Raw genomic sequence first — 14,497 nt, 5'->3', positions numbered from 1 at the left:
TCGCCTAGGAACCCAGGTGGGTTTGTTCATTCTCTGCCCTCTTGACAGGTCTGGGCCAGACCGACACACTAAAACTCAAGCTGGAACCCTGGGTTGTGCAAATGTACCTTCTCAAAAGCACAGACGGGTTTTATGTTCAGAGAGGCAGCCCCTCCCCATGGAGACTGCTAAGCGCTAGGCTCAATGCAAACCAATCTAGAATGAGTGGTACGGGAGGAGGTGGGGGGGAGCATCACAATCAGGACCCTGAGATTATGGGGAAGCTGAGAATCACACAGAAGTCGGCCAAGGTGAAGGAGCTAGTCTGGTGTCTCCAGGGATGGAAGCGAGCCGACACCTGAGGGTACAAAGCCATCCCATGCCTCTGGGTTTCAGCTGTCAGGAGAGGGGCAGTTAGCCTGGGGAAGCAGGGAAGCTTTGCAACATGCTCCTCGGTGTTTTAAGGTTTCCTGATGCAAAGACAGTTGGGCTTGTTGTAATACAACCTACAACAAAGGCCTGAACACAGCACAGGCCAGTCACGTGTTTAACCAATAACTAAACACAGTAAACGCCCTGTAACTCAGGCTCTCTGAACACAGAGGTCCCTTGTAGTTGGAAACAATTCTGCTGGAACTATAGAGCTCGAGAAATTTTATAATTTGAGAAGCTCTCCAGTCTGCTGGCTCTTCCCTTCTGAATCAGCAAAAGCTCTGAGAACCTGAGAAAGCTATGTATCACGGTCCAAGAAAATCACTCAGAAACTGTGCTTGTAACTTCAGAGGGTTTATGACCCCAGGAAAATTGCCTGTTTTAGTCCAGCATTCATTTTATATTTGAGGAGACTGAGGTCTACAGAGGTCACAAATAAATGAGTAGAAAGTCTCAGACTGGTGGCTGGGTCTTCTAACTGCCTCAAACTGCTGGGAGAAACCAAGGCACATTGAGATCATAGCACGATTCTGAGCCAGAGGAACACGGATCAGTCAAGACTTCTCACTATTGAAGCTCACCGTGATTTTCAATAGGACAGTTAATTTCCAATAATTTCGATGGGACAGTCAATTTCCAGTAAGACCGAGAAATGTGAGAAATAAGATTATGACTTGGTTTCTTGTCTAGAACACAAATCTAACACTGGAGCCAAAACAGGTACAGAGAACGCCAGAGAAGGTGACCTGAGGACACTGTGATCTTTCCCCACAGCTGGCAACTGAGCAGAGATAGAGACTCACATGCTGTGGCAGAGAGAGCGGCCACAAGGCAGAAAGGCTCTGTTGTTAACAGGAAAATAATATGCACTGTCCTGGGCCATGTTGAGGCATCCCCAGCATGGTGCCTGACACGCAGTAGGGGCTCCATAAACGATACTGCCTTCCTTTCTTTTTCTTCACAGAACAGGTATGAATTTTTTTTTTTCTTTATCTCCTTGGTGCACATTATAGTCAGTTAATCAAACCCAAAGAAGCTTGTAGCCAAAAGCCTGATTTCGAGAGTTAGTGCCCTCTATGGAGCATTGATAGCTGGAAACGCCCCCTCTACACACACCCCAACTAAAGCTCTGAGCTAAGCTGTTAACGCGGTAACAGAAGGAGACACTTTAGTCTCCATTTCTGTCTCTCTGACTCATGGATACCTGCCAGGTAGCAGATGGCCTGTGTGGACAATTACCTTCATTTTGCTGCAGTATATTTAAATTAAACAAACTGGTCTCTTTGCCGTGGATTTTCAGAGGCCCTCTCTGAAAAACAAAAACCCAAAAACACTGGGAGAAAGGAGCTACAAGTCTGAAATTCAGACAAGGAAACCACGAATGTATAAAGAACTGGGATGTATAAGGAATGGATTTTGCATGATTTTTTTTTTTCTTCAAGAAAAAGTCAAAAACCAAAACACAAAAACCCCCAAACCCCACATACTATTTTGAGCTGGTACTGGTGGTGGCTCTGCTAGGAAAAGCAGCTGTCTCATTAAACAGAAAAGTAAAAGGAGAGGATAATCTGATGCTGTACTGTCTGGCTTGCTGCAAGATGTAAAAATAATTGCCTAACATGATACCTGTTAAGATGGCTGGGAGTGGGGACCAGGGACGGAAGCGAACAGACAATGGCGAATAGGGGTAGAGGTAATGAGACGATCACACGGCAGTGAGCAAAGCAGCAGGTTGTGGTTCCCGCTGGGGTGAATTAGAAATAGGTAAAGAACATGCCTGGGGACCTTCTCGTCTTAGCAAAGGTGCCTACCTACAAACGTAAGTGTGGTGTAGCTTTTATAGATAAACCTGGCTTCTAAACCGCAGAGAAAAGGGCCGAAGAGTTTTATGTCTCTCTTGTTATCACTGCTAATACACATCTACCATGTGTCTGTCAGAAGGACAGGGCCACCAAAAAGTCTGCCATGAGGTCCTTGCAAGGAGGGCTGACACCTGTTTGTTCCCACATCACTTCCGGAAACTCAGTGCTCACACACATAACCTGTCACTCGCTGTGGTTGCTTGTGGGGTAAGTGGCTCTAGACAGGAAACAGCTATTGTAGGGCTGCTGGATGTTTTGTGATCACAGTGTTGCTAACGGGTAGGGCATGATTCATACTCCTCATGATTTAGGTGTACCCCAAGGCTTAAAGGGGTGGGGACAAGCTGTCTAGTTATCTTTCTTAGTGGAAGAGGGAGGCATATCAAGTTCTGAAGATAAAGAACAACCTATTAAAAACTCACCATAAACCCAAAGATTAAAGGAAAGTTGAAATTTAAACTTTTAGATAGGGAGGCTCATAAATTCCAACACCAGAATGACCCTCTTTCTGTTTGTTTCTCCTAATATGCCCAGCTCTCTTTGAAAAGGCGATCCCATTAGGTCTCGTTGCAGGATTTCAAAGCCAATTCTCAGCAAAATGATCGGGGACCTTACTGAGGGGCAAAATCCCTATAAAACAAATACCAAACACTCCGACTGCATATTAGAAACGAAAAGAGGACAGGCTCCCAGGACAGGGAGTTTCTTATTCGGACAGCTAAATCCACCATCAGGCAGGGAGCCAGAACCAATCAGTGATATTTCAAAATCCAGTGAGCCAAATTTAAATGCCGCTCGCAGGTAGGCCAAACTTGCATGGTGAGGTATGGCAGCCTTCTTCGGTAGCGCCACTCTTTGCTGAGTCCCTGTTACATACTCTACCGTGGTCACAGTCCAGGCTCTGCAATTCAATGACCTTGTTTGGCTTCCAGTTCTGCCATTTACTAGCTGTGTGATCTTGGGCAACTTACTTAATCTCTCTGTATCTCTGATTCTTTGTATGTAAAATGGAGATAATAACGTCTTCACAGGGAAGGATAAATAATGTCTTCACAGGTAAGGATAAATATACAATGCTTCCAACACCATCTCAACAGAGTACTACCTGCCATTATTGTACTTTGCAGGGTGCTGGGGGCCTGTGAAGGGGCAATGTCTCCACCCGGCAGGCTCACAGCTCCTGAAGCAGTTGGACATGCATGCAACCAGCATACAGAGGATGAAATCTGTGCCTACAAAGGAAAAGACGCAGAGACGCAAGAGGGTTTAGCTCTGACCTTCTGGAACTGGGTTTCACAGAAGAGGTGGCACCTCAGAGGATCTTGAGGGGTATCACTTCAATAGGCAGAAGAGGCTCAGGAAGGGCAGTCCGGGTGAGGAAGCATGAACGAAGGCACCGGGCCTGAGAGAGGAGGCTGTGTGTGGGGGATAAGAAGTGGCGTGGGGAGCACGGAAGCTACATGGTGGGAAAAAGAAGTGTGGGCTACCATCACTCAGAATCGTAAATGAAGTCATCAAGTTCATTTACTAGGCCATAGATGGGGAAACTACAGCCCACGGCCAAATCTAGCTCACCACCTGTTTTTTTTTGTTTTTGTTTTTTTATAGTCCACAAGCTAAGAATGGTTTTTACATCTTGAAATGGTTATATTTTAAGTGGTTATATAAGCACTTACATAATACCTGTGCTTTGGCTTATAAAGCCTAAAATATTTACTATCTAACACTTCTAGCAAAAGCTTGCTGACCTGCTCCAGGCAGTGGCAGAGGGAGCTAGTGAAGTTTTCTGAGGAGGGAGTGATGTGGTCAGTGAGATCTGTCTTTAGGAATGTGGGACAATGTGAAGTTGAAGGAGGGACTGGCAAGCAGGAGACAAGGAGACGTAGTAGGAGGCTTTTCCAGGAGACCAGGTGACAGGGCATGGCGGCCGGAATGAAGGACGGTGATAGGAACTGAGAGGAGAGAAGCAAACTTTTGGAGAAAAAATTGACTGGACTTAACAGCTGAGTAGAAGAGCGGAGACTAAAAGAGAGCGTGTGTATAGGGAGCGATGGCAATGACATTCACAGAGGAGACAGGGACAGGGGAGTGATTGGTGGGGGAAGGTGACTAGAGATCTTTTACCATCCATTCCATATATAAAACTCAGAGTAAGGGATTCTGAGAATTCCTGGGGCTCAGACTAGTATCACAGACTGGTATCCCTGCTGTCTCTGGGCTCAGGGAGGTGGGGTGGGAGGGGCTGCCACTGGAATTTAGTAGGTAGAGGTCAAGGATGCTGCTTAAACATCTTGCAATGAACAGAAAAGCCTCCTCCCACTCCCATCTCAAGAGTTATCTGGCCCCATAGGTCCCTACTGCTGAGGATGAGGAACCTGGCTGAGGGTGACTCAGAGTCATGAGGTCCTATAGAGGGTGGCCTTCCCAGAGCTCCTTTTCCCAGGTGGTGAGCTGCTGTAGAAGGAAGCACAGGCCACCAGTAGCCTTAGATCAGGTTAGAACCTTCCAGGAGCCCCAGAATAAATTCTGATAATCTTCTGCACATTTGGGAGATGTCCTGGGGTCCCCTAAAGGCCTGAGAGTCTCCTAGATTCTCTCTTGGTTTCCTCAGGTCTGAGCTGATTAAATATAGGAGTTGAAATTTGAAATGTGAAACAATGAATAAATAGCACGAATACATAACAATAAAAGCACTGAGGGATTTATGATAAAGATTCTTATTTAGATTACCACTTTAGCTGCAGTAAACTGTCTCTCTACATTACTTCTAACTTTATAAAACATGCCCCTCATCCCCCCTCCCCTTTTTTAAAGCATCGGGACATCTATACTACAGCTTCAAATGAGAGTAATGAGAGTAATTCTATTTACCAAAGTATGATTAGCAGCAAATGGAGAACAGTGTTAAAGAGTCTATCGTACCCTTTATAATATTCTTCTATGAGCTGAAACTAAGCACATGTTCATTTTAGTTACAGACTCTAGGCCAGGAAGCTTCCTACTTTAGCCTAATATGGAACATCAGAACCAGCTTGAGGTCAGCCATAAAATTCTTGATGTTGGTACGGCAGCAGGATTTGAGGAAATGCCTGTAGATGTTCTCAAAAATGAAGGGTCACAGATCCAATCTCATGCTGAGAGAAGATGCTGGGATGAGGTCTAACAGAAAGAGGCATTAGGAATGTCTGTCCTCCAGTGGGAGGCGTGGCCAAGAATCCAAAGATAAGCCAAAAAAGAGGGCTTCATGCAAGCAGTGGATGCTCTTTTCTTTGGATGTTTTCTTTTGTCTGCAAAAGAGGGAAGTGATGCCTGGCATGAATAAACCCTGGGGAAGGAGTTGGTTACGGAAGGAAAGCCCAGACAATGAAGTGGGGGCCAGGCGGTTTCAAAGTCTCAAAATGACATACCAGGTAAATGAACCAAGATGAATTTCCATAGACCCAGCCTTTCCCCAATATAGCGATTGGTATCAGTTGACAAAAGGATCAAAGAATTGTGACATAGGAAGTTTATAGATGAGGAAACTGAGGTTTGTAAAGGTTATGTATATTTTTGGATAGAAAAGAAATGAACCTTGTTTTGTCAACAAGGTTCTATGGGTCAGATAATCTAAAAGGCAGACTGAAGACTTAACTCATTCCTTCACCAAGGAGAGTTTATTCAATGGGGTCGGGGGTGGGGGTGGGTCAAGAGGTTGGACAAGACAAAGTCTGTTTTTCAGAGCTCTCTGCACTCTACTATACTGAAATTTTCCTTTCTACAATTGCCGATAACTTCCTTATTGTCAAAGCCAAGGGCATTACTGTCTTATTGTCTTATTAACTTTCTCTTCCTTGAAACTTTCTGGGATTTCATGAGAACTCACAACTCTACACCACAGCTACTATTCTTTCTTCTTTTCGTCTACTATGGGTTTTTCCCTAAGGCTCATGTTTATGGTTTCAACCCTACTTTTATGTTGAAGGTTTCTAAATCTACAATGCTAGCCCTGTTTTCCCACTGAAATTCCAGTTGGCGTGTCCCCAAGCATCTAGTAGTCCAGACAAAAGGCTGCGCCTGCTTGCCTCTTCTTTGTAATTCAGCAGGTTCGAAATCAAACCAAAGTTCCCTTCCTAACCCAGATCATCTCCCCAGTCTCACGTTTTCAGTCCATGGCACCCATCATGTCCCCCGCTTCTCAGGCTCAAACCTAGAAGTCACCTTTCACTCATTCTGTTCTGCTGATGCTCTGCTGAGACTCAGACTGCAGCGTTCTGGGGAGAGACACTGTGGTCCTAGGAATTCGATATTCCTCCAGTGCAAGGTGCATTTCTCCAGCTTGGTGTGTAGACTTTTCCTGGAGACCCTGGCAGAGAGTTTTCATATGTAGTATGCATTCTGGTCAGGAGAGGAGGAGACAGAAATACAGTACAGGAGGGAAATAAAAAAGCAGGTAAGCAAATCTCTCACTTGTCATTGATAAGAGCGATGAAGAGTATTGGGGGTGCTGCAAAGACCCAAAGCTACTTCCCCCTGTACCTTCAGACTGTAAACTCCTTATAGGTATCCAATGACCTTTGGAGGAGTGAAATACGAATATCTATTTTCAATGCTGTAATGACATTTCCTCTTTTGGGGAAAAAACTAAAACTAAAATCCGACAAGCTGCCAGGTCCCTATAATGAGTGCAGAAGCTGAGACTGATGAGTGAGCACAGCGCAGACTTGCACGAGGCCATCTATGCACCAACGGGCAGAGTCTGTGCACGCAGACTGGGCCTGGGACCCAGGCTGAAGGTTTGTGGCACAGCCATGTAATATAGCACACTGACCCTTGTTTACCAAAGGGTCAGTGGAGCTTACAAACTTAGAAGGGCAGTAGTGGTGCCTAAGGCTCGGGATATCACTGACCTGGCTTGTGTTTCTGTATTTAGGGCATTGTGCCAATCACAAAATAACTTTCAAACTATTTGAGGGTGGGATTTGTGTGGAATTTCTCTTTTTAGCCTCCAAAAGGCCAGGCTCACTGCCTTAAACATGGGTAGTAAGACAGTGCTGAATAAATAAATGGCAATCTTTTGCCTTTCAGGAAGTAGACACAGGCTTCCATTTCAGAGTACTGGGGAACCAGAGAGTCCAGAAGATTTCACAGGCATGTGAATCACTTCTCAGTGAGACTGTGTCCAAAGGTTAAGTGAACCAAGAGGAGAAATGACCCAGGAGCACATCAAGGGGTTCACCGATAATGTCTTCTGTGGATAAAGAGGAGGTTTTTATTTGTTGTTGTGTAGGGTTTTTTTGTTTTTTTGTTTTTTTTTTTTAAGTACTTTCTCTTAAACTTGCAAAGTTAATACTCATGGATCCACCATGGCTAACTAAATACTGAGTGCCCTTCCTGTAGGCATAGTTGGTGGGGTGTGGTCAGAGATGGGGGTTCTCTAGGGCCAGCTCATACCACGCTCTCTGGTATAGATGTAGTGAGTTATCTGTCTGGTTCTGGAAATCAGAAAGGGCACAAACCCATCTGATATCGCAACTGACTGAAGTAACAAAAGAGGTCCCAAATGTGGCAATGTTCTCTGAGCGAAATACCCAAGATTCCTTTAACTACATAATTTTCACAGTACCACCCACATAGCCCTCTGAACCACTACCCTACTATGTACTAATCTGGGTCAAGGTCACCCCGTGGGCACCCCCTATCCTTGTATTCCACTGTCTAAAGTTACATTGTTTAAGCCTGATATTAATCTGTATATAAAAGGTGATATCTTCTAATAGGAGGGATCAGAGAAATGTTCAAGGAAACATATCCTTCATGAATAAATTGAACCCTTTGCCTTGGATAGTTTATTTGATGCTAGCAATCCAGCAGTTAAATCTGATGGTACACTGAGTCACCAGGGAAAATGAAACCCCAAGATGTCCCTAGGACGAATTTATATATCTGAAATCCCTCCAGACTAGGACTGGGATATTGTCTGACTTAGAGTAGAGTGGCTCACAGCTCAAGTGCATCAATGGCAGTGAACACCATTGTCAGCAGGGTCCTCGACAGCGTGCCCCTTCGTAACGTGCTGGTAAATCCCATATCCACAGTGGCTGTGGGCACTGGATTTTACTGAGAAATGCTCGAAATATTTTTAAATGATACAAATAACTGTAGATACCCTGGATTTTATAGATTATCTGTGTTAAAAAAAAAAAAAAGGAGAGGATGATTTTATTCCACATGATCAGTATCTGTTCTTTAGACAGAAATGAGAGTTAATAACAACATGGCTACATTAGCGTAGTGTTCCTATTCATTTGGTAACACTGAATTTTGTTTTTCTGCTTCGTTTTTATAAAGAACATTTCTGAACCATCTTTTAATCTCCCGAATGAATCTACCTATTATATGAGAGTACCTTGAGCAAAAATCACCGCTGCAGGTACTCGAACCACTTATGTCCCTTACGATTAATAAATGCATGAATTCACACTGTTTTTAAGTCAAAATGTTGTAGATCTGGTTAATACTGGTTTTCATTCAGCAACTATTTACTGAGTACAGTACCTGTTGTGTGGCAGGCATGGGCTAGTGGCTGGGGACACAGTAGTGAAAAAAGCAGACAAAGCCCTTTAATTATAGACTGATGATTATCATGGGCCTGATTAACCAAGACTCAACTGATACAATCGAATTCCTGAGCCTGTCAAACTATAGGAGATATCGTGGGTTGAACAGTCACTCAGTGAAGTCTTATCTGAAACAGCCAGGCAGTTCTGCCCTTAATTATAACCCTTGCATCTCAGGAAAGAGAAGGGAAGGAGGGAGGGAGGGAAGGAGGAAAGACAGAAGAATTATCAGCTAAGGCACTAATGCCTCGCATAGCACTGGAAAAGGGGCAGAGGCTGAAGGTAGAACCACGGAACCAACGCTTTCAAAGTGCAGTTATTACCCGTTTCTCTCAAATTCCCCCAAAGCCAAAATGACCCCTAATGGAGAAAGAAGCAAGAAGGCAGGCTATATGCAAAGTTCTCTATACTAGATTTGTGGAGCTAGCTTTGGGAAACTTGTCTAGTAAATTCTTCATTCTAAAAGTCTTTTACAATTATTTTATTATCCAAATAGGGTAATACATTTTGATAGGGGAGAAATTAAACTATACCAGCCAGAATCTGGGAGGAGGAAAGGATTACAACTTAGCTCTGTCATAAGTACCTTTTGGTGTCTCACTCGGTAATAGTATAGATTGAAACAGAAGTGCTAGTTCTAAAGCTTTATAGTCTCTTCAGCTGTATATATTAAAAATGTTGTTAAACTATGTAAAGCCATTCAGTTCAAATATGAGCCTCAGAAATGAGCCTTAGGTAGGTCTAGATTAAACCTATAAGGTGGATGGATGATATTTCTACCTCTATTCACAGAGCAGAATGTCTTACCTCGTACTATAGTGGGGAAAGATGAGGGGAAAAAACAGTTTGTACCAATTCATGCTATGGACAGTCCTCTGAGACTGTGAAGACTAGACCCTGAACTCAGGACCTGGCCTGAGGACCCCGAGGCATACACACAGGGGGCTTGTTAGTGGCAGGTTTCGGCAGTCTGGGTCTAGCTCCTCATTTTGCCAATTTCGAGGGATACTGATCTCACACAGAATCAAAGGTCACTGACATAAACATCGTAGTCAATCCCATTTTGGCTCAAGGTCAGCTTTAAGATGACCTGAGAAATAATACACCAGCAGTGGTAATTTCTGGTTCTTGGATTACACAGTAACCCGTAAAACTTTTTAAAAATGAAATGTCTAGTGGAGGTTCTAATGCTACCGCTAAAATAAACATCTGTAATGTCTGCCCCCTTCTGAAAGAGAGTGCTCAGGTAAGGTGCAGGGTAGGGTATTCCTGATTGCGTGCTTCACCCCTGAGTGGGCACATTCTGAGAGGGATCAGGAGATGCTAGTCTGGGCGGACTGCTGAAGCAAGCTCCCCGCAAGTGGCTTTAGCTATGAAGTACATCTCTGCGGTATAGAGGGGTGAGGAGAAGGAGGGGTACGCTGGTGGCCAGCAACCACAGGTGATGTGATGCTCTGGATCGGCAGGAAGAGTACCGTCAACCGCACGGGGATGAGCCTGTCAGGGAAGGGGCGGAAGGGAGCAGAAGGACAAATCCTCCTACGTGTACGCCTATGAATCACGAGCATCCTCTTCTCTGCTTCTAAGCAAACTAGAGGTTATGTGTGGTCACGTGACTTGCTTTGGCCAATGAAATACAGCAGAACAGTGACACACATGTCACTTCCTGGTAGAAGCATTTAATGGCTGGGTGTGACTTTCCATCCTCGTCTTCTCCTGCTTTGCCCATGTCAGTATCTATTGCTATGGAAGTGCCATAAGAAAAGCAATAAACTATGTGTGAATGGGAAAAACAAAACAAACTTTTGTTACGTTAAAGCCATTGAGATTTCTGGATTGTCTCCCTCTCCTACACCACACCACGCTCTATCTTCCTGCCCTCTCTCTGATAGTCCACTTCTCCCTCACTCCTTCCTTGACTCCTCCATTCACCACCTACCTCTTCCTTCCCTCTATGATTTCACTGCTCTCCTAACTGGAACCAATAATAAACATAATGTTTACATTCCTATTCTTAATCTAAAACATGGATAAATTTGTTTTTTGAAAAAGAAATGAGTAAACTTTTAAAATTAAACATTTCATACTTCTTTAAAAAAAAAAAGCCCTGAGGCAAATTAAAAATCAGCTTTAGCTTGTGTAAAAGATGTATGCTTTGAAAACCTTACTATGTTATATAAACATATGGTGTTACTATTGTGGCTAGGCCCTCAGTTGATTTTCTTGCGAGGGTTAGTGGCTATCGGGATAAATAAAAACAAACACAGACCTTCCCTAAATACCATGCAACAGTCATGCAACTCAGGAAAACCAGAGCTCCCTCTGGAGTAGTCTCAGAACAGGAAATCACTTACAGCAAAATCAAGCACTTACTTTTCACTGGTAACTCTGTTAATAAGGCTCCTGGAGCCGCAGCATCCAGAAGCCTGTTCAAGACTAAAGGACACCTGAAGTTATCAAAACTACTCATTTTCACTCATGACATAGTATTTAGACCATAGTATCTACACCCACCACTTCGAAAATTGTTTCAGGCGATTAAAGTCACTCTAGACACAAAGCAGCAGAGAAGGCAAGGGCCGGGAAACGCAATCGCAGCCTGGCTAATCATGCATATACAAATAAATACAAGAGATGTACGTTGAAAACAAATTTGACAGGCTCTGGTTTCAAATAAGAACATGCTCGACTAGGAAAACATGACGTGGACTTTTAGGCCATTTTACAACACCACGGAGAGCACTGCTGTGAGGTTTACACATGATCAATTCTGCAGAGCGGATCTCGTGCAGGGAGGACAGGAGAAAAGTATAAACCACTTATATGAGAAAAGGAACACATGCAAAAGGAGCGAGAGTCCGATGCATAAGTCTGAAGTTCACTTACTGCCTGCTTTTGTTCTTCCTCCTAGAGGCAGTGAAGGCAAAAAGAAGGCAGAGGGGAAAAGGAGAGAGGTTAATGCCCGTCACCACAAACATCTGGAAGAAATGACAGAGGAATAGGGCAAACTAGGCCAGGCCCACGGGGTGAGAGATCAAAGCCCTAGCCACCGTAAGAGCGTTATCGGCTGGACAGAGCAAACGGCAGGCCTCTGCCCCATCCAGTTCATTAAATGCTAACTTCTAGAACTGCAAGGAAAGTCCCTTAGAAACCATCTAGTCCAACTTTCTAATTTATGCTTCGAAAAGGCTTAGAGAGCCTGACTTGCCCAACACATAACTATTTAGGGTAAATTAAAAAAGGCAGCTCAACCATGACTCAAAAGCCCAATAATCATTCTATTTCATCATGCGCAATCTTCACAGGTGTTTAGGTACATTTATCCAGGTAGTGGTCCTCAAAGTGTGGAATACAGACCAACAGCAGCAGCAGTAGTACCTGAAAACCTGTCAGAGACATAAATTTTGGACCCCACCCCAGAGCAACTGGATCAAAACTCATGGGGTACGGCAGGGCAATGTGTTTAGTGAGCCTTTCAGCTGATTCTGGTGCTTGCTAGTTTGAGAATGACGGCCCTAAGAACTTCCCCGGCTAGCAATCCACATGACCACAGATTCATCTCTTATTCAGTCTCCTCCCCTCCACTTGCTTTTGGGCTGCTTTGGTTTTCCCCCCAGTAAACTGGAACCTGTTTCAGGGCCCTGAGAAGCCTTTAAAAAAGAATTCTCATTAATTTAACACAGATTCGCTGAGTACTTCTTATGCATAAAGCCCTGGAAACATGAGATGGTCTCAGTCTTTTAGAACCTTATAGAGATAGTGTGTGGAGTAGACATTTGCCAATTATCAGCTATCAGAATGCACCACGAGGCACTGTAGGAAGGAGCACAGTGAGGACCAGATAGATGCTACTAAGTTTCTCTCTCCTCAGTCCACTGCTCCTCAGCTACACTGTCTTTTTATGGGTGTCTTCGCTTCCTTTCTGTGCTCGTCATGGGTAACTGTGGCCAGGAAGCCTCGCTCTTTGCCCCAAGTATGCACATCTAAAAGCTGTTGCAACGGTTCTATTTAAATTGGATCCATCCATCCAGGCACTCTTTACTGAACATGTGTGGAAGAAGTCTTAGGAAAGGATGAGAGCTTCTCAGTCTGCACATCTTCAGGCAATGGCAAGAATGATTTCAGTGAAGCCAAGGAATTACAAAAGGGAGGGAGTAAGTAAAAATTTGGAGAAAATAATTATGTTTCTGCAAGGGAGAAATTAGATGGACACCAAGAAATCTCTTGAAGAGACTCCAACTCAGCAGAGGAAGATGTTCTTCATAATCGAAGCCAGCTGCTAGATGCCTAGCCAAACCTAAACTCCCAAGAGCTCAGGCAGAGAGGGCCCTGGGCAGGAGCTAGTGTAGCCTAAGAAGTCAGGGTCTTTTAGCTTTTGCATCTGGCATCCATGGCTCCAATTAGAAGGGATTAGAATTTTGCATTTGGGAAGCCATCTCCCTTCCTAGCTAGGTTTCCCTGTGATGCAGAACGTTTTTCTCCCATTCACTAGGTAAGGCGAACAGCCCTAGGAGAGTTATTAAGCCATTAAAAAAATGTGTTTTTAGTGCTGGCACTGTGTTAAAATGGAAATTAAGATGATGGAAGAGGGATGGGGCAATCCTGACACGCTGAAATTGCATCTGAGGTTAAAAGACCAGTATGTAATTTCCTAGAATTGTTCCTAAGACACCTCCTTATTCTCACTGTTTTCTTCAGGTTTGGTACTGGAGAGAACGGAGCTTTGGTTCAATAGAATAAGGAAATTTCAGAAAGCAATGTTTCATGTTTGCACATTTGGTAACTGTTATAGTTTGTCCAAAGACATGAGATCATTTTAATCTGCAGTAGACACATGTGTCAGGCTAGGATGGGGAGGTGGACAGGACAGCTTTTTCAGGACTGAGACACCTCCCATGAGCGCTGGGATTGGGAGACGGTGGACTTTGGCAAAGTGCAATAGGATAGGATAGTGTCATATAATTTAAAGTCACAAAAGTCATTCAGATAAAGCCTTGAAGCCTCTGTCAACACAGAAAACAGGTCAGAAGTAAAGTCTTAGAACTTTTTGTTATCGATCAGTCAGTCAGGGTCAGTAAACACTGACTGATGACAGGAGCCAACTTGATGTAAAGGGGGTACTAATACCTTAATTATGAAGTGCAAATCTAGAACTGCTTATTTCACCTAAAAACACAGGACACTCTTCCACATGGGGGATGCCTGGCTATGTGGCCAAAGTAATGCCATAGCCACTGCTGTCATCTATAGAAAAATTTATATGCAAAACCTCATTTGCAAATGAGGTTGAAATTCAAAACTGCAGAATTCATCTGGTAAATGTGTTTCAAAAGCAATATTGAACAATGGAAAAACAGGCAGAAAAATACTGGGAACATGATTCAGAAACTGAAATATCAACACATAACCATTTCTAGATTACATAAGAAATTTGAGGCAGAGGTTATCCATATACTCATTAATTAGGGGGAAAAATGTAAGGTAAAAATTACATTCTGAAACATGGGTACTAAGTGTCAGTCTACATTATGTCATTAAAAAACCCCAAAACAATAAGGAGGTCCTTGATAACCCTTGGTGACAGGAATTGGGTCTCACTCACCATTATATGCCAAATACCTAAAT

General features: G+C 43.7%; 1 protein-coding gene across 16 annotated transcripts in view; it reads right to left on the bottom strand.

Annotated features, from left to right (window-relative positions):
• Nucleotides 1-14,497, bottom strand: part of DTNB (dystrobrevin beta) — a 181,057-nt gene that overhangs the window by 20,628 nt on the left and 145,932 nt on the right. The window contains exon 16 of one of the 16 annotated variants that reach the window (XM_039887654.1): nucleotides 11,612-11,779. The exons of the other annotated variants lie outside the window; for them this stretch is intronic. Coding sequence (XP_039743588.1) covers nucleotides 11,627-11,779 — 153 coding nt within the window. The 3' untranslated portion in view covers nucleotides 11,612-11,626. Of the gene's footprint in view, nucleotides 1-11,611; nucleotides 11,780-14,497 lie in introns of those variants that run through there. 16 annotated transcript variants of the gene reach the window in all.

Source organism: Pteropus medius, unplaced genomic scaffold (assembly GCF_902729225.1).
Source record: "Pteropus medius unplaced genomic scaffold, Ma_sr-lr_union100, whole genome shotgun sequence".
In the NCBI taxonomy this organism is placed as follows: domain Eukaryota; kingdom Metazoa; phylum Chordata; class Mammalia; order Chiroptera; family Pteropodidae; genus Pteropus; species Pteropus medius.
This window is presented reverse-complemented; position numbering and strand designations above follow the sequence as displayed.